Source organism: Sordaria macrospora, chromosome 1 (assembly GCF_033870435.1).
Source record: "Sordaria macrospora chromosome 1, complete sequence".
Classification (NCBI taxonomy): Eukaryota; Fungi; Ascomycota; class Sordariomycetes; order Sordariales; family Sordariaceae; genus Sordaria; species Sordaria macrospora.
The window spans coordinates 8,689,338-8,707,682 of NC_089371.1; the positions used below are offsets into that span (position 1 = coordinate 8,689,338).

The 18,345-nt window shown below is 52.1% G+C and overlaps 5 protein-coding genes across 5 annotated transcripts; 3 read left to right on the plus strand and 2 right to left on the minus strand.

The window, feature by feature from the left end:
* The first annotated feature begins 2,419 nt into the window (after nt 1-2,419).
* SMAC4_00631 (uncharacterized protein) lies at nt 2,420-5,500 on the plus strand. Its single transcript, XM_003352035.2, has 4 exons — nt 2,420-2,984; nt 3,041-3,824; nt 3,883-4,350; nt 4,429-5,500. Exons 2-4 carry the CDS (start codon nt 3,390-3,392, stop codon nt 5,068-5,070), a joined length of 1,545 nt encoding a protein of 514 aa, XP_003352083.1. The 5' UTR covers nt 2,420-2,984; nt 3,041-3,389; the 3' UTR covers nt 5,071-5,500.
* Nucleotides 5,501-6,508: 1,008 nt separating this feature from the next.
* On the plus strand, nt 6,509-8,416 carry SMAC4_00632 (uncharacterized protein). The gene is made up of 2 exons (XM_066089460.1): nt 6,509-7,034; nt 7,455-8,416. Exons 1-2 carry the CDS (start codon nt 6,743-6,745, stop codon nt 8,156-8,158), a joined length of 996 nt encoding a protein of 331 aa, XP_065945909.1. The 5' UTR covers nt 6,509-6,742; the 3' UTR covers nt 8,159-8,416.
* Nucleotides 8,417-8,627: 211 nt separating this feature from the next.
* Nucleotides 8,628-10,442, minus strand: SMAC4_00633 (uncharacterized protein). The gene is made up of 2 exons (XM_003352037.2): nt 9,766-10,442; nt 8,628-9,684 (listed from the first exon to the last, which is right to left on the minus strand). The coding sequence occupies exons 1-2, from the start codon at nt 10,305-10,307 to the stop codon at nt 8,922-8,924; spliced, it is 1,305 nt and encodes a 434-aa protein (XP_003352085.1). The 5' UTR covers nt 10,308-10,442; the 3' UTR covers nt 8,628-8,921.
* Nucleotides 10,443-11,851: 1,409 nt separating this feature from the next.
* On the plus strand, nt 11,852-15,145 carry SMAC4_00634 (uncharacterized protein). The gene is made up of 4 exons (XM_003352038.2): nt 11,852-12,240; nt 12,359-12,935; nt 12,990-13,952; nt 14,009-15,145. Exons 1-4 carry the CDS (start codon nt 12,196-12,198, stop codon nt 14,527-14,529), a joined length of 2,106 nt encoding a protein of 701 aa, XP_003352086.1. The 5' UTR covers nt 11,852-12,195; the 3' UTR covers nt 14,530-15,145.
* Nucleotides 15,146-17,064: 1,919 nt separating this feature from the next.
* On the minus strand, nt 17,065-17,574 carry SMAC4_13156 (uncharacterized protein; the record flags this gene model as incomplete). The annotated part of the gene is made up of 1 exon (XM_066091280.1): nt 17,065-17,574. One exon carries the CDS (start codon nt 17,572-17,574, stop codon nt 17,065-17,067), a length of 510 nt encoding a protein of 169 aa, XP_065945910.1.
* Between the last annotated feature and the right edge of the window lie 771 nt (nt 17,575-18,345).

Genomic DNA, 18,345 nt, shown 5'->3' on the forward strand with positions numbered 1-18,345 from the left:
GCGATATCTTTAGCAGCACGCCTCTTGTCGTCGTCAACTTCGAGGAGCATCACAGTTGTCAGCGGTGGTGGAACTCTGAAGCTTTGGTAGAGATATCGTCAACACAAGTTTCTGCCCCCAATACCTGACTGTGAAGTCAGGACTTGGAACACGAGATGTTACGGCAACATCAGCAGCTGGTGTTGAGAAATTGCTTTATATACATCCACAGCTACAACTACGAGCAACAAATTGCACCGTCGCCTTACCTCAAACCACCCCCAAAGGCGTTGTTTCACGTTCAGCCTTGATGCTTGTTGGATCGGGATCGGGAAGATTCCGGGAGCGAGACCTGTTGAACAGCGCGTACGACCGTCCCTAATGTTTCGAGAAGCAGTCTAAGGATCCAAGCCACAGCCGATATCCAGTGATTACCATTGGAGCGGGGAGAAGACTCAGCCAGTTACACAAGACACATCTGCTTGACCGCTGAATGGCCGTCAGTCACGGCCACAGATACGGTTGGAGCTCGACCATCGCTGGGTTGGGGCCGAGAGAAGCAGCGCGGAGTGTCTATCCAAGATCAATCAGGCTGGAAGTGGGCAAAAGGCAAGAAGATGGATCTACAACTGGCATGGCCGAGCAGTGTCTAAGTAGGTACCACATCAACGGTGGAATGGGCGATGACTTGCAGCACTGAGCCACCGAGATAGCCCAAAGGACGGGTGGGATGCAACGCAAAAATGGTTGCCCATTATGGCTTTGATGGCTATATCAGGATGGTGGTACCCAAGTTTTCCCATCACCTTCGGCTCGGCGGGCTAAAAATACTGAATTGGTGGCAACACCAAAGACATGATGGGCTAAATACTGGCACTTTCATGGTCCTCTGTGCTTACGGATGCCCGATGGAGGGTGGGCAATATCTGTGTGCTGACAAGTGCAGCACAAGGTAAGCTCGCTTCCAGGCTTTGAGGTGGTTTATCGCGAGAGTTGAAGACGGCATATTAGTTGCCAAGCTATGGACGGGAACTGGTAAGCAAAAGTTGGCCGTCTTTGTCCGAGTTGGAGAATATTTTCGCTTTCAATCGCGGATTTCAGAACAAGGTCATTGTTGCAGTTGGCAATCGACGAGGGTTGACTACCGACGTGATATTTACGGTGGTAATCCTTGTGAGTCCAGAACCTACGTATACCCCAAAACACCAGCATTGTATCGTCATTCCTAGGATCAAGCCTTCTCGCAGAATTCGTCTTACACACAGCAGCACACTGCATCCGTCCTAGCGGTGTACATGTCTTGGTACCATGCCATGTTGTCCGCCGTGCTACGGAACACCGACGTCGTTGTTCGTCGCTGTGTTCCAGAGGACCCCGATCCCGGATAGGGAGAAAGGTGAAGAACACAGAATCCAATATCTGGAAGGTCGGTCGGGAACCAGAGACCACACGTGTGTGATGGTGCAACATTGAGAAAGTCTGAGGAAGCCGCTGAATTATTGAGGAGGCCCGCCCTTCGCCAACCAGCCTTAGTCTTCACATTTTGTGAACACTCATCGTCAACTGACGATTTTTTACCCCAGGAAATTATAAAAGGCTACTGTGTCCCCGGCGCGTGATTCCCGCGCGTTCCCGAGAGGTCATGGTAAGGTCAGAGTTAAATCGAGCAAACATCACACTTGGAATCTTGGATTTTGCCGTTTCTGGGTCAGCGCCCGATATTAGACTGTGAACGGGCGTGAAGAGACAGGAAGAAAGTTCGCTAGTCGCGGAGAGAAAGGTAGACGAGGTTTGTGTGGTACCGCTTGCCGCCCACCAATGCATGGCTGGCAGCTCTATCACGGGGTTATGCCATCTGATTGGCTGGACATGTGAAGTCTCTAAACATTCAACCAATCATTATCACCGGAACACTCCAGGGTAGGCAGTTGGACGGCAGGGGGACCAGCGGACGAGTGAGATGCACGGCAGGGGTTCTCTTCCTGAAGCTCGAAAAGCCCCGCCCTCCAAGACTTCGCTCAGCAACGACGACGACCGGGCCGCCGTCTCCTGGTGTTGCTCTGACCTTCACGCCGTTGCTGATCTTGGCGGTGCATCTGGACGACGTCGTTGGCCAGCCTCTTGGTCGAGTCCGGTAAAAGTGCTCCCATCCGCCAGCCGCCCCCAGCCAATGGATTGATGTTACCCAACCTTGCCCATGAGTTCCGGGGCCATTTCCATATTTTCTCTCTCTCTCTGGCTGGGGCTTGTCATCCTGTGATGAGGAAGGCAAAATACCTACAGAGAGAGGATGAAAGTCGGGAGAGGCCGAGGGTTCTCTCTGATGTTGGAGCGAAAAGAGACGAAGAGAGAGAAAGAAGACTCACCATGAGCAAGTGCCTGTGATGGTCCCTTACCCACACTCCTATTGGACTCGGTTACTATTTGAGTTTTTTGAGCACATCTCGGTCTTCTTGGCCATGTGTGTGCACACGCAGGGTCATTTACATGTTGGTGTTGACGCCGCGGGATCGTCCATGCCGTCGACAGGCTGTTGTTGTTATTCCCCTGGTCCGTTGCTATATCGAGAAGAAAGGTTGCAACCCCTCTTCCGTCTTACACCTTTCCTTATTGCGTTCGAGTCTTATCTAGACCATTTCTGCTTCTAGGCCCTCCTAGGACTCTGACTTTTCTCTTCTTCTCCCGTTTCCCTCATTCTGTTTTCTCTCACAGAACTCTGCAGCATCCCCAACATCCACGAGACGCAGGAACAAGAAGACCAAGCCTGCCACTGTCCGATCACAGTTCCTCGCTTGCCGACGTACATCTGCGGCCTCCCTCTTGGGCCACGAGCGAAAAAGCAGCTAGAGGTAACCAGCAGCAGCACGACGATCAGTCTGGTGCCCACTCCTGACTCCCACTGGGCGTCTATTTTCGACATCAGTCGCCCGACCCTATTGGCGACACTAGCCCGTCGTCCTATCAGGTTCCGTGTCTCGGGGCCGACTACACCACCCCTGTGCAAAGTATGCTTCCCCATTGCTTCCCTCCGAAGGAACCAGTTGCTGATCGTCCCATGCAGAGAGGCAAGACTCGCGCAACACACCCATACCCATCCACCACCAAGATACCGAATCAAGGTGTACGAGGGTAGTGGCAGCGGCTATTCAAAACCACCTTCACCCCAACGGCGCCTCGCTTTCCGTCCTCTCCTCTACTTCGGTAGCTGGGCTCTCTCATATCTGCGTCTTCCTTCCATTTTACTCTATTTTCCTTTTGCTTCACTCCTGCAAAGTGTGTGCCGTCATCATCTCACAGTTTCAGGCTGTGTACGACCCTTTGCTAGTTTGATATATCGACATCGAAGACTGGCTTCTTCGATTCTTGCCTATTACAGTAACTAAAAACATATACACACATACGTCGTCGATATGGCCTTCAACGACGAGAAGAAGCGGCCAGCCGCTCTCAACCTGACACCCCAACGAACAATGTCGGCCGGCTCAGTATCCTCCAACAATTCATCATCAACAGCTTCATCACTGGCCAAGCCTCCAAGGACACCACGATTTGCCGAAGCCACCTCAGTACACTCACCTGTCGATGCACGGCAACTACCTTTCTCTGAGAAGTCCGAGGTTGCTCATGCTCAGCCTGGAGATGTTGGCTTTGGTTATATCGGGAACGGAGGAAACAGGGAATCAGTTGCCATGCCAATGACACCAAGGTCGCCTCTGAAGAGTGCTTTGAAGGTTCCAGGAACACCAGGTCGGGGTCTCTCCAATCCTCTCAGCCCAACATTTAGGGAAGAGGATCAGTTGGAGCAAAGAGAGAAATTGACGGAGAAGGAACAGGCTCGGGATTTGGTAGGTCTCATCATATTATGGATTTGATCACAGGCCATGGTAACTAACAACATTACAGAAAATCAAAACCCGTGTACGCATGGCCAAGTTCGCCCTTCGCGGTGTCAACTTCAGCTGCAGTCTCATCATCCTCGCCATGCTTTCGGCATCGTTCTCCATCTTCAACGCTACCCGACGTCTCCCGGCCATGAACGGTCTTCCCGCATGGGCCGAAGGCACCAGCCCCTGGCCTCAATACGTCGTTCTCGCCTGCTCCTGCGTCTCGCTCCTCATCTGCATCGGTGTCTTTGTCGGTTACTGCCGCGGTGGTCATAACAGGGCGGAGAAGGTTGGCGTGTACTACACGCTTTTCGCCGTGGGCTGGTTCATCTTCAGCATGATCATGTGGGCGGTGGCTGCCGGTGTCTTCCAATTCAGCAAGAACAACAGCAAGAACCAAGACATGTGGGGTTGGGCCTGCGTCGAGAACCACCGCGCCGACCTCTTCAAGGACAAGGTCGATTACGCGCTGGTGTGCCGTCTTCAGGTAAGCTTTTCCCAATCCCCCCTCACTTCGTACCACCGCAACACCCGGGATGTCTTACTGACTGGCAACAAACAACAGAACTGGGCTCTCATCTGCATAATCATCGAAATCATCGTCGAGATCATCAGCATCACCCTCTACAGCATCGTCTTTTACCGCTACTGGTCCAAGCGCAAGCTGCACAAGTCCATGAACATGCGCGACAAGGCCCGCTCCGACCTGTACCTCGCCCAGCTGCGCGTCCAGTCCGCTCCCAACACGCCCGGCTTCGGCCCCAAGTCGCCCGCCTTCTCAGCATACGCCATGTCTCCCCGCTTCCCGCCCTCGCAGTACCAGTCTTTTGACGACGTCGAGAAGGGCAACGGCGCCGGTCCCGGTGCTGCTCAACAGCAACAGCCCTTCACCCCCGGTGGCCAGCGCCTCATCATCCCCCAGTCCTCCTTCTCCTCCGCCTCGCCCAAGATCGACACGGGATTCAAGCTGCAGGCTCCTCCCTCAAAGGCTAACCCCGCTACTCCCGTCACTCCCAAGACAGGCTTCATGACGCCCACGTCCTCCAACGCCGTGTCGCCCGTGGATCCCATGCCGCAGTTTAACTTGCCTCAGCCTCCTCCCCCGACGGTGCAGATCACGCATGCTCCCGTGGTGGCTGGCGAGCAGCAGTATGAGGCGGTGCCGATCCCCGGTGCTTATGCCGGGCAGGCGCAGAGGTTTGCTTAGACTGAGCCTGTCACTGGTTAGGTGAAGCAGTGGTTTAGGAGGTGTCAATAAGTAGCAGGCGATGAAGTATATAACCATAACCCCCTTTCTCTTCTATAACTATCTTTTTCCTTTGTTTATTATTTTTTATGTTCGTTTCAAATTGGATATACCAAAGGCGTTGGCGGGATCACAACTTTGTTTTTGGAATAGCGCTGGATGGATGGGAATGATGAAAATTGAGCTGGCTGAGGGGAGCGGAACGAAAGTGTGTATAATATGAGCGGGAACTCGAGATACGTGGGAGATGAGGATGAATTGGAGAATGTATGGATGGAGTGATGGGTTGCTGGATGACGAGAAGGTCAAGATAGCTTTCTGAGACAGATCAGACATCAGACAGATCAGAACAAGAGAATAGAATTCTCTGTGCGAATTGAACAAAATTGTCTGACATCTTTGAGTTTCTTCTTGCACATCGTGATATTGTGATAGTATGACATCGTGAAGTGGTTGGTGTTTATGTCTTGACAACTGTAAGGACTCCCGTGTCTTGAGCCAGTGCAACTGTCACGGTCCTCATGGAGGAGGCGGGTGTCGGTTATACAGTAGAGGTGTTGCACGCCAACCTCACCAACCTCTCGGTGAAAGACATCACCGAACCGAGTAACACAAGAGTTATGTGACTACCACAAGACGAAGTATTGGTTCCCACCGAGGTGAGATGAAACCGTGGAATAGTGTGTAATTCTCGGTCATTGACAATCACAAGCGGGAGCACCCGATCCTCCCCGTTCCCTCGGCGGTGATGATAAGCTTTGATGTTCAAGTCCAGCTGTCCAGGCCTCCAGGGGAATTGAGGTTAAATCCCAAGTCTCCACTTCATTCAGGGGCGCCAGCTGTTCCAGCTGTCAGCCTGCCAAAAACAGTAGGCGCTTCACTGCAACTACTGCAACAAGACGAGGTGATCCACATTGCAGCAGCTGCCAGGCGGGCAGTTCATCCCGTCAGGTCCAGTCCAGTACCTCACTGCACTGCAATGACGCTGGCTCGCTGGCAGCGGGACCTGCACTAACAATTAATTTGCTTGCTTGGGACTTGGGACTTGGGACTTGGGACGGGGACAACGCGTGCAGGAGTCGGGACCCTTCCTTGTGAGTGGAATTGGACCCATTCGGGGATGCCACATGTAATTCGCGTTTCGGATCGTAGTCCCTCGTAGTTCTTGAATCAGTCAGCCCACGCCGTCTCCTTTTCCTTCTCTCTTCCTTTCTTCGTAGTGAACAGTAGAGTCGGAGGAGTGATAGTGAAGTAAACAAGTCCGAGTAAAGGTACGTAGTCAACCTTGTGATAGCACCTTGAGTTTTGGTTCGCAACTTATAAGTACACCGCGAGCGACCCTGTCGACCGCTTTTGCTCCCGAACTGTGATCGCCATCCATTCTCCAAAAAAAGAAAAGGGGACGACACGAGACACGGCGGGAGCTCTCCAATTCTCACACCAAGTCGCAACCCAAACTGGACTCAGGAATCGAGACTAAAACTAACGAACGAGCGTCATCGTGCAGGCCACCCACCACCTTCTCGTCACCCAAACCAAGCTTCCAGCTTTCATCCGCTCCCTTGCCCAGAACCCGACCGCATCACACATAACTCGTACCGTCGTACCGTCGTACAACCAACCCTTCGATCCAATGGCATCCTCCCTCCCCCGCCAGGCCTTGCGGCTCGCTTCTTCTACTCCCATCCTCCGCGCCGCCGCCTCCCGTCGTTGCGCGTCCACTCTCGTCCAAAACACCAGCCGTCGCAGCACCACTACTCAGTGGGCTTTGCCTAAGAACAACAGCGGAAAGAGAGCTTACAGCAGCTTGCCCCCCGGCGGCTCTCCCCCTCCTAGAGACACGAACAAGATTGCTTTCTGGCCGTTTGTGGCTGTTTTCGCGTTGGGGTCGGGTGGTTATATGTTGTTGGTTAATCGGAGGAAGGGTGAGCTTTTTTTCCCCCCGTTTTTACGTGATTTCCGTATCTGGAGGTGATGGGTGAGGCTGCAAAAGGGCATTGGGTGGAGGGTACGAGAGAGAGGGGAGATAGGGGAGAGAGGCAAGAGCAGTGGGAGCAGCGGAAGCAGTCACGGCGGGCAGGTGGGCGGGAGGGCGGGAAGGGCAGGCTGAGTTGACTTGGAGCTCTTGCGCCTTTCTCAACTGACTGTCTACTTGCTGTGCTGCTTGCTGTTTGCGACTGGACTTGGCTGTCAGACAAGACAGAGATGACGTCTGCGCAACCATCTCTTGCTCAACCCACCAGCTCCTACAAGCTCACCACCTCTACCTTCTACCTTCACCTGCCCCTACAACCCAACCTACAGTTCTACACCAAACAAAAGCTAACAAACTCCCCAACAACCAGACATGCCTCCCAACCCTAAACCCACCTCGGCCGCAGCCGTCGAGGCCCCCTCTTCCTCCACCTCTACTCCCTCCACCACTACCGCTTCAACCCCCGCCTTCTCCCCCACCGACGTAACAGTAATCTTCGTCCTCGGCGGCCCCGGCGCCGGCAAGGGTACCCAGTGTGCGCGCCTAGTGCGCGACTACGGCTTCACGCACCTTTCCGCCGGCGACCTTTTGCGGGCCGAACAAGACCGTCCGGGCTCTCAATACGGCGCCCTAATCCAAGATTGCATCAAAAATGGCGCCATCGTTCCCATGGAAGTGACCGTCGCTTTGCTCGAAAACGCCATGCGCGACACCCTTTCTTCATCCAACACCACCAAGGGCCGCTTTTTAATCGACGGATTCCCGCGCAAGATGGACCAAGCCGTCAAGTTCGAGGAGGTCGTTTGTCCGGCCAAGATGGTGCTGTTCTATGAGTGCCCTGAGGCGGAGATGGAGAAGAGATTGTTGGAGAGGGGCAAGACGAGTGGAAGGGCGGATGATAATGCTGAGAGTATTCGCAAGCGGTTCAGGACTTTCGTGGAGACTAGTATGCCTGTTGTTGAGTATTTTGAGAAGCAGGGGAAGGTGGTCAAGGTTGACTCGACGCCGGGGCCGGAGAAGGTTTATGAGGAGACGAGGGGGCAGTTTAGGAGGGTTTTTGGGGATAAGTTTTAGGTAACTGTCCCGGAAAAGGAGATGGGGGAGATGGGGGAGATGGGGAGATGAGGCGGGTGGGTGGCTTATAGTGTGTCTTGATGGACTTGGACTTGGTTTCTGAAGTAGTGGTCGTTCCATAAAATAAAACTTTAGTACTATAGAAAGGGAGCGATGGAGTCGGGAGACGGTCAGTCGGTGGATGGTTCTTCGTTAGAAATGGATTTGCTGCTTTTACAGATACCGAGATGGCATTGCGTTCAGATTTACCGTTGGAAGCCTGGCATCATGACCTTGATGACCACTCATAGCTGGGCATAAGGCATTCTTTTAAAGCATTGTTTTACGCTTCCTTTCTTTGTACTTATCTATGGTGTCTGTTGAACTTTACATGTTCATATCCTTCCTTAAAGCTGCGAATTCATCATCACATCGAGAGAGAAAACCTGATGATTGCTGGATATCTAAACCCATTCCTCTCGGAATGATACAACAACAAAATGCAAACCCGCCAAAAGTAGTACTTGGTCGAAAGAGCAGCTCTACCTTCTTCATCCGTTATTTTTGGGGCTCACACAACTCCTTAATAGAAAGAAAGACAACGACCCTTTTCGATGAAACTTTGTAGAATTCCTTTTTCCCATTCAAACGAACTGAACTGATGACCGAGTGTAGAAAAAGCACTGATATGGGAAGAATATCTTTTTTGGAAGATTCCCCAACTCTATGCTACTAACAACAACCAATTATTTGTGTGTGATATCCCGTTTGGCAACACCACCCTTTAGTCATCATCATCAGTACGGGGCCTGGTCTGCCTTTGACCGCCAGTACGTCCTCCCCGGTTACCGCCGCGCTGCTGGGGCTCGTCCAGGCCGGCGTTGGCCAGCTTGCGCTCGAGCTCCTGCTGCTCGCGCTCGCGCTGGGCCTCAACATCGGACTGGGCCTTGCGCACGACGCCGACGAGCCTGTCGACGACGGTCTTGAACTGGTCGACGCGGGTGCCGAGCTCGCGCCACTGCTTCTCGCCGAAGACGCGGTAGGTGGTGCGGTGAACCAGGAACACCTTCTGCTTCTGTGACAGGCGGCCCTCGACCAGCTTGGAGCGGATCACGTCAATGGTCCACATCTCGACGTCCGCGTCGGGGATCTGCAGGGCCTTGGCGATGCTGGCATAGGGGATCTCGCGGTTCGGGGTGCTGGCGGCGAGCGACGCAAAGGTCAGCAGGCGCATCTTGCGCTGCAGCTTGTCGTGGTCAAGCTTCTCGTTCTCGATCCAGCCCTGGTGCTCGTCCCTGAAGTCGTTGTAGTCCTCGAGGTCCTGCTCGGTGAAGATGTCGAGCAGCTGCGAGTAGACGGGGTGCGAGTCGTTCAGGGCCTGGACCGAGGGGAGCGAGCGCAGGTCGTTGAAGTCGAAGCGGGTAGGCGACGAGATGGCCATGCGGAGGGCGCGGAGGGAGAGCTTCTGGGCCTCATCGGAGGTGACCTCTTCCTGGTTGTCGCGGTCGAAGGTGGCAAGAGCCTTGAGGAGGTAGAAGTAGGACTCCCTGTTGTAGACGTGAGATCAGCATGAAGTCTTCAAGGTGCACATGGTTTAGTATGCATGCATAAGAAAGTGTAAAACTCACTCCTGATCACCACCGTCGTTGGCGGCATCGGAAACCTCGACGTAGAGCTTGCGCTGGCTGTCCGAGTCGGACTTCCACTCCTGGAGCCAGCCCTCGACGTTCTTTAACCTGGGCTTGAGGAGGTCGAACTGGCTGTTTTGCCTGATGAAGCGGACGATCTGCATAAAGACGTTGAAGCGCAGGGGGTTGGACTTGTCGAGGAGGTTGAAGATGGTGGTGAGCGCATTGGAGGCGAGGGTGAAGCCGTGGGTGGGCGAGCCGGTGATGGGCTTGAGGAGGTTGCCGCAGAGGGTGGGCAGGTACTTCTTGGGCTCCTCGGACTGGAGGACGAGGTGGATGAGGAGGTTGTAGGCGGGGGTGAAGTCCTTCTCGGGGGCGCCGTTGAGGATGTGGGAGGCCTTGACGATAACGTCCAGGGCATCCTCGCGCTTGTCCTGCTCGAGGAGAGGCTGGACCTGCTCGCCGACCTGGATGAAGTCGGCCATCTCCTGCGCCAACTCGGCGAAGGTGCCGTCGACGAAGATCAACTGGGGGGTAGCCATGTTGATCGATGTGCGTCGGGTGTGGTTGTTTAGTGACTGGAGGAGTATCGAACTATTCCCAGTTGGACCTTACTCCAAGGCTGAGAGGTCTGGGTATGGGAAGGGAGGGGGGGGGGGGACTCGGACGGCGGGACGGAGTCAGGCAGTCGATCGAGAACGGAGACGGGGACACACGGCGACGGGAAAATATGGCCGGGGACAATCTGATAGTATGTCCTGGTGCTGCTAAGGTCGAGCACTTCGGGGGGTGGCCGGAAACGATACGGATATCCTGTAGACGTGGGAGGGGCCCCAAAGGAAGTTTTCTTACTGTAGTGGCAGGCTCCGCTCTTCTTTTTCTTTGCGCAGTCCTAGGCCTCGACTCGCTGTCTCTCTTGAGGAGCCTCAGGTCGACCCTCACCAATTTCTCAAAGCAAAAAAAATGCCCCGCATTCAATGCCAAGCCCACCCATTTTTGCCCTGTGCTGTGAAGGGCTGTTCTGTGTGCTCCAGCCAGTCACGTGAAGAAGCCGTGCTGATGGTCAGGGTTATTGCAGCAATCCGTTGGTGACATAATAAACCCTGGGTTAACTGGTCCATCCTTGACAATGTCAAGCTCCCCTTTGCTTTGTCACCGTGCGCTTGACATTGTCCCCAGACTTCTCCAAATCCGATCTTCACATCACATTCCCATCCGTCTTTTTCTGGGGCACGAAACCATCGATATCGAGAGACGCACCTGATGAACATTCGGATGGTTTCAACCTCTTCAGGTCAAATCCACCTCGAGACTTTTGAACAAGCTCGGACTGTTCAATGTGCGTGCTTCCCTCTGCAAAATGCACCTGATGAATGGCTGTTGGTAGCTCACTTGCCGTGGGCGGTGGAGATATGAACTACGGCAATGACGACAATCCCTGGAGGACTATCAAACGGGGCCAAAACTACACGTGTATCGAACTCGCTACATCATCGATTTTGAACTTTCCCCAATCGTATTCATCAAGAAAAAGTGGCGACTCTACACAGTCGCAACAGTTCAACTTTGTAAGCTCACCCAAAACATAAACAGAAGCGGGAAGCGGAAGAGGGGGTCACGGGTCATCTGAACCCGATATGTATCCAGGCAGACATTCAGAGGGTGGTGGTGACCCGGGCAACACAAGTTTACAGCCAGAGGATATTGCACCAGCTCCTTCCTTTTCTCACCGAAGTGGGAGTCTCAAAGTAACAAATGACCCGCACGGCTGACAGCCCAGAAGGATGTTGAAGAGTCACAACGAACCCACAATGGATTCTCGGGCAAAGAGTGATGACTTGCTGAATGACCAGCCCTATGCAATGCATATGGTGACATTCAGGGACTGAGGGTGTGCACCGCTAAACTCAAATAAACAATGCCCGTGTAGAGTATTGCTTGCAAATCGCATCTTGACAACCATCAATGATTAAAGTCCACCAGTGTTGACATGGGGATGTTTCCCTTCTAGTGGATATGTTTACTGACTTACACGCGCAAAGAGTGGAGTCAATGAACCCCCAATGCTCCCCATATCACTTCTTGGCTCAGAGGCGCGGCGTGATTTCCAAGCAAAAAGTGGAAGGAAGTGAGGAAGCAACGGGCGGTCATCGAGGCTTGTACACCGTGAATCCCTGACGTTGTATGGTCACTTTCTTGGGGGAGGCCAATAGCACTGCCCGCCGCCTATCCCATCCCTCGTTGTATAGTAGTCATTTTCCCCAGGCACCGTCACCACCACCCCAGCTTTTTCCACTTTACACACACACAACACACCCTCGTGTCCCGCCAGCTTGATCATCTCCAATCCCTCCCTCGAATCGAGTCCGCAGCTCCGGCGATAACTGACCAACACACCACCCGACTCGTTGCCCTACAATCCCAGCAGCCATGGCTCCCCGAGCTGAAGGCAGCAGCACTCTTAAGAGAGCTCGCGTACGTCCATCCTGTCATGTCATGTCATGACTCTTGCGTCGTGTATCCTCTTATAAATCCATGGCGCATTGCGTCACCACCAAGCATGCTCCGTCGACTAATATGCGCTTTACTCCAGGGTTCTGCCGACGACAATGATTCCTTCAAGAAACCCCGTCGCTCCGAGCGCCTCTCCTCCCAGCGCATCGAAGACAGCGCCGAACCCAAGCAAAAGACACCCGTCAACAAGACCAAACAGCTTCCCTCGCCAGTCACCCACGACACCGATGACTACCAACAAGATGCCAAAGAGGCCACGGCTACCCCACCAGCTGGCCGCCCAATCCAGCTGTCGCAAACCCACCCAGAGTCCCAATACTCCCAGTCGCAAGTACTTGGCTCCCCGCCCAACGACACGCAAGCCTTCAGCCAGTTACCCGATATCGACAGGCCATTGTCGGACGATGTTGAGGATGAAGTCAAGGAGGGAGTTTGGGGCTACCTGTTCCCCTTGGACCATAGGCACGGCGGTCAGTGCGTCGTCTTGAGGCGGAGGGCCGCTTGCCCTCTTCCGGATACAGTCGAACAAGCGGTTGGCTCTAAGAGAGGCAAGCGCGGTCAGAAGGCGTTGATCAAGGAGGAGCACGAGTTGGACAAGACCAAGGTCAAGGGGCTTCCATCCGGTGGCTATTTGATCGGAAGACACCCGGAATGCGGTTAGTTGACCCGTATACTCCCCGATTTACGCGACAATACTAACGGAACATTAGACATCCAAATAGAGGATCCCATCGTTTCGAACCGACACTGCATTATCTTCACGGAGAACAAGGGCAACGATACCGTGGCCGTATTGGAAGATCTGTCGAGCAACGGCACATTTGTCAACGACGCAATAGTGGGGCGCAATCGAAACAGAGAGCTCCACGAGCTAGACGAGATCGCCATTCTTGACCAGGCCCGCTTCATCTTCCGATACCCAAAGAGCCGACACACCAGCGCATTCAAGCAGCAGTACACCATGCTTCAGAAGTTGGGCAAGGGTCACTTCGCCGAGGTATACTTGTGTGTGGAGAAGTCGACGGGCAACCAGTATGCCGTCAAGGTCTTCTCCAGGACCCCTGGCCTCGAGGAGAGGTCCAAGAACGAAGGGCTTCAGCAGGAAATCGCCGTGCTGATGGGGGTTAGTCACCCCAACGTCTTGTGTCTCAAAGATACCTTCAATGAGCCCAACGCCGTTTACCTAGTTCTTGAGCTGGCGCCAGGAGGTGAACTCTTCAACTACATTGTTAAGAAGACCAAGCTGTCCGAGAATGAGGCTCGCAAGTTGTTTACCCAGCTTTTTCAGGGTGTCAAGTACTTGCATGATCGCAACATTGTCCACCGTGACATTAAACCCGAGAACATCTTGCTAGTTGATGATGACCTGCATGTCAAGCTGGCGGATTTCGGTCTTGCCAAGATCATTGGCGAAGAGTCCTTCACCACCACGCTATGCGGCACACCCAGTTATGTCGCACCAGAAATCCTCACCGACACTCATCATCGCAAGTACACCAAGGCCGTTGATATTTGGTCTCTTGGTGTAGTGCTGTACATTTGCTTGTGCGGCTTCCCACCCTTCTCGGATGAACTCACCTCTCCCGACTTCCCTTATTCTCTTTCGGATCAGATCAGGCAAGGCAAATTCGACTATCCATCGCCTTACTGGGACCCTGTGGATGACCTAGCCCGTAAGTTACCCAGCTTTATTCCACACGTCGCTGTACTGTTACTAACAATGTGTTAGTTGACCTAATTGATTCGATGCTCGTCGTTGACCCCGAGAAGCGCTTCACCATCGACGAATGCCTGGCTCACCCCTGGATGACCGACAAGAAACCTGGCGTCAATGATAGTACCAACGGCCTCGTTCACGGCATTGCCGGTCTCGATGTCACCAGGCGCGGTGTCCTCCGCGAGCGCACCCTCCTTAGCTCGATCAACACAGTCCAGGTCGCCGACAGGATCCCACTTGGCGAGAACAAGCCTGAGCTGAAGGTTTACAAGAAGAATCCCACGGTAGCAGTCGATGGGCCCAGTCAGCGTGAATTTGTTGGCGCACAAGCAGGACCTTCCCACCAGAAGGAGACCAAGCCCGACGACAACAGAGATCCGAATGAGTTTATGAAGATGGGCGGTAAAGGTGATGAGGTACTCTTCGCGGAGGACCCGAAGAGTAACTACCCTACCGCCAGCGAGGACGCAAAGGACATTGTTGAGTCGGCGAAGACGGACGGCAAGGGAAAGGGTAAGGGTAAGAAGAAATAAGGGAGTTCATTAACACTTGCCTCTTTCTTACCTGACCTCCCTTCACCTACACTCTAAGTGATGATATATGGGCATTGGCGTTTGGAACATTGCGTTTGGTTGTTTGAGTAATAACAGGACTGTATCTGTGGGATAAGGTGGACATATTGTAATGATGGATGTTGAAGGATGGATGGCATGAATCTGATGGCTATGAAAAGGATACGTGGTATCTCATGAAAGTAAGGACAGGACATGTTTGTTGAAGCAGGCAAGCAAGCAAGCGGATTTGAATGGGGTTGTCATCATGGATGAATGGAGGAAACTGTTACATACCACTGGAGCTTTAATATTCTGCTTTCTGCTTTCCTTTCCTTTTCGTCACTTCACTGGATCTGTGGGCTGGGAGTCTACCTAAAAGCGGTGCTGCATGGACTTTGAGGTCTTCTATCGAGGGAAGGGTTCAGTGGTATATAAGTTATGTTGTTAATATGTGTGCAAAGCAGATATCTTTGAGGCACCTATCTAGATAGCGTTCTTCCATCTTTCACTTCGATCTTTGGTGACGGATGTTGATATCGATGAACTTGGCTAGTTGGCTTCAGAAGAAAATAGGCAATTGTTCATTAAGGACCGGTCCCATTCGTCAACTAACCATGACCTGAAATGTGTTGGACTTGAGTCGAATAACGTAGTGATCATGTACTCGAGTTTCTGTCGATCGGCCAAGCAGACGGACAGTGTCCCTCATTACACCTCCTAACAAAAACAAGACATCTCAAAACAAAAGAAGGCACGGTGGTAGTCCCACCTCCGGCCAACAAGCAACCTTAAAAAGCTCAATGAAAAAAGAAGTGTAAAAAGTTTTCCAGACAAAGGACAACCAGACATGCATGTATGATGACCATCCGGCATCCAACATCTCGTTGCACCTATCTACCTACCTATGTTATCCAAACAGCCAAACGTAACCGTACCAACAAAGCTTTCAACATATCAGGTTAGTTGGATATAGGCTTTTTTTTTCCTTTTCTTTTCTTTTCTTTTTTTTTTTTTTTTCCTTCTATCCTTCTCGCTTATCATTCTTTCTTCCCAAGTGTCTTTTGCTCAACTGGTCTTCCAGTCTCCAGAAACAATGACGACTGCCCCCCTGAAGATTGAATTGAAATGGGCTCCGAGGTAGCCCCCCATGATGGGAGCATTTCACGGCAGAGAGCAGACAGCAGACAGCAGACAGCAGGCCAAAATTATGATCATATCATACGTAGTGTGTTGGAACTTCTCCAAACATTCCTGACAGCCCTTGGAAATATGTTGGAGGTCACGACGCTTTTATTTGCCTTTTGAGATACTATAGATACTGCTCAAAGGTTGGTTACATTTATCATCCAACATCATCATCATCATCATCATCATCATCATCATCATCACGGGTAATAGGACTTTTTTTTTTTTTCTTTTTGCGATTTTTGTGCTGTCTTTCATGAGCATCATGAGGATGAAGAGCTACTCCGTCTATGTAGACTACTACTGTGTTGAATGAATGCGAAAATTTTCGGGAGATGTGACGTAAAAGCGGCAGTGATGGACTTCCTCTTTCTCTCTATGTGTTTTGTGTGCAAGACGATAATTATCATATTTTGTTCAAAAGGATGAGAGAATAACGAGGGGGTTAGGCATGCTGGGCTGGGGCTTTGGTGGTGGTGTATAATCAGGATGCGAGACAAGACTTGGGGGGCAGGCTTCGTGGCAGGCTTCTGATTCTTATCCTCACGCGGCATTCAGTTCTAATGTGGGGTCTGTTCCTAATGTTGGGTTCGTAGTCTACAAACGTTGGATTTGATTGATGATAAATCCTAGTTAGTGATGGTGGCGGCCCAGGAGCCACCTACGAAAGAGGTGAATATCTAGTCCAAAGGGGGAGGGATAGAAAGGGTCTTGCAAGGTGAGGGGAAAGAGACGGACAGGAGTAAAGTAAGGAGACAGATAGGGGTGAGGCCAAGAGCCGGGATAAAGAAAATGGATGGGGGGAAGGGTAAGAAGAAGAATAAACACCGAGAAAGGAGGTAGTCCGGGGTAATGGGTGAGGGTGAGGTTGCACGGGGAGATTGAATTGGGATGACTGGTAGGTTATGAGAGTGATGGGAGGGTTGATTTCAGGTACATCCGAAGAGAAGAGAAGAAAAAGCAAGGCGAGTTTGACAAAGGGGCTGGTCTTCGTATTCTTAGTTAATTGGCGTTAGCAATGAATAAGTGTCATGGGAGTGTGGGATGTAACTCACTCGCTGTGTCTTGGTACTCCTTGCTATCAAGAAAGAAGCGGCTAATTCCCTGTCTCTACATACCTACTCATCCATCCCCTTTGCCTGTCTAACCCCCTGAAGAAATAAACGGATTGTAATCCTTCACTCAATGCTAACCGTTCTCCGGCAGCACATCCTCTCCCACTTATCCACACAAGGCAAGGCCGATAAGACTACGAATATCCGTCTCTCGCTAATAACATATATGTACACACACCAAGCCTACTACTGGCTGCCCTCATAGGACGCGAAATTAAACAGGTTCTTCTCTCCTGTCAGGTACCTCTAAGCCGAACCCCACAAACAAGGAGAGCATATGAAGGTGAACTTGTTCTATGGTTAGGCGACGACGTATATCGACGTGACACTCTATATCCTCCTCGCCCACTACCATGTTCAATGCTGGATATTCCTCGTGATCACCGCCAAGCATCGCACTAGGTATATCGAGAATAGGCCACGGCGGCGGCGTCTGGTCTTTCGCTTTAAACGGATGGGACCGCTCCGAAAAGGCCAAGAAGTTAAATCCAGGCTGGTGGTAGCGAGGGTATTGGGGGGTCCATACAGGACGGTCGTGTTCGTATGGATGTTGTATAACTTCTTGGGATGAGAGTTGGTTGTTGGCGCCGGCATCACACCACCTGCCGTAGCTCTGGATGAATGACAGCCATCGTTGCTGATCACAGAGCCCGTGATGGACGTGCCAGCTCCAGTAGTTTTTCACGCCTTGGCAGGTCGGTCGGCCACAATCGTTGGCGAGCATATAATTGCATTCTCTTCCGGCTCTGTCGTAACAGTGATGCACATATCCATGGCAAGACCATAGCCCGCTGGCTACGGTGGCGTCACATCCGCATTGATAGAAAACTCGCACGTGGAGACACATTTTTGGTTTCTGTCTCGTGTTGTAGACTTTGTAGGCTTGTTTGCTCAAGGCTGCGCGTCCGAAGCTTGGAATAACCTAATACCCAGTATCTTGACGTTAGCTTCCGCATATACATGTTCATGTAGATAGGGAACAAGACTCACTCTGGTTCGAAGAGAAGATGAGAAGTAATTCAGGGCGTAGACAGCGAGAATGTACGCTGTGTTTGCGCAATGTAATGATTGATGATTCCCGTGGCTTGGGTTTCTTCGGGCGGTGATAGTGATGATGCAGAAGTAAGGAGGCCATGGGACACGGACTTTCTGATCTCTTCGGGTCATGTCGAAGATGGTCCAGTTTTTCTTCAACCGTAGCTTCCATCGAACACAAGCTCAAGAATCGAGTAAGTGCCTTCTATTGTCAATAGAATTGATGATATTTGGGAAGGAGCAGATCGATGGCCATCCGTTGATAACCGCGGCGGCGTGTGCGTCGGCATAAACTCCATGGCAAGGGAATATCTGCGTCTCTGGAAAGAATGATTTCCCAAGATGCGAACGCAAGGTGTCAGTGATGTTGAGAAATGACTTTCTGATTCATTGCTTCAGGATGCTCGCAGAGGTGGGGGGGGGGGGAAACAAATGGACAGCTCGCTCGCGTCAACATGTG

Bases quoted from the DNA above. Each gene is read 5' to 3' on its own strand.
- SMAC4_00631 (XM_003352035.2), top strand. From the start codon at position 3,390: ATGGCCTTCAACGACGAGAAGAAGCGGCCAGCCGCTCTCAACCTGACA. The intron at 3,825-3,882 runs GTAGGTCTCATC...ACAACATTACAG, and splicing joins AGGAACAGGCTCGGGATTTG to AAAATCAAAACCCGTGTACG. The intron at 4,351-4,428 runs GTAAGCTTTTCC...AACAAACAACAG, and splicing joins CGCTGGTGTGCCGTCTTCAG to AACTGGGCTCTCATCTGCAT.
- SMAC4_00632 (XM_066089460.1), top strand. From the start codon at position 6,743: ATGGCATCCTCCCTCCCCCGCCAGGCCTTGCGGCTCGCTTCTTCTACT. The intron at 7,035-7,454 runs GTGAGCTTTTTT...CCCAACAACCAG, and splicing joins GTTGGTTAATCGGAGGAAGG to ACATGCCTCCCAACCCTAAA.
- SMAC4_00633 (XM_003352037.2), bottom strand. From the start codon at position 10,307: ATGGCTACCCCCCAGTTGATCTTCGTCGACGGCACCTTCGCCGAGTTG. The intron at 9,685-9,765 runs GTGAGTTTTACA...CGTCTACAACAG, and splicing joins AACGACGGTGGTGATCAGGA to GGAGTCCTACTTCTACCTCC.
- SMAC4_00634 (XM_003352038.2), top strand. From the start codon at position 12,196: ATGGCTCCCCGAGCTGAAGGCAGCAGCACTCTTAAGAGAGCTCGC. The intron at 12,241-12,358 runs GTACGTCCATCC...GCTTTACTCCAG, and splicing joins GCACTCTTAAGAGAGCTCGC to GGTTCTGCCGACGACAATGA. The intron at 13,953-14,008 runs GTAAGTTACCCA...ACAATGTGTTAG, and splicing joins CCCTGTGGATGACCTAGCCC to TTGACCTAATTGATTCGATG.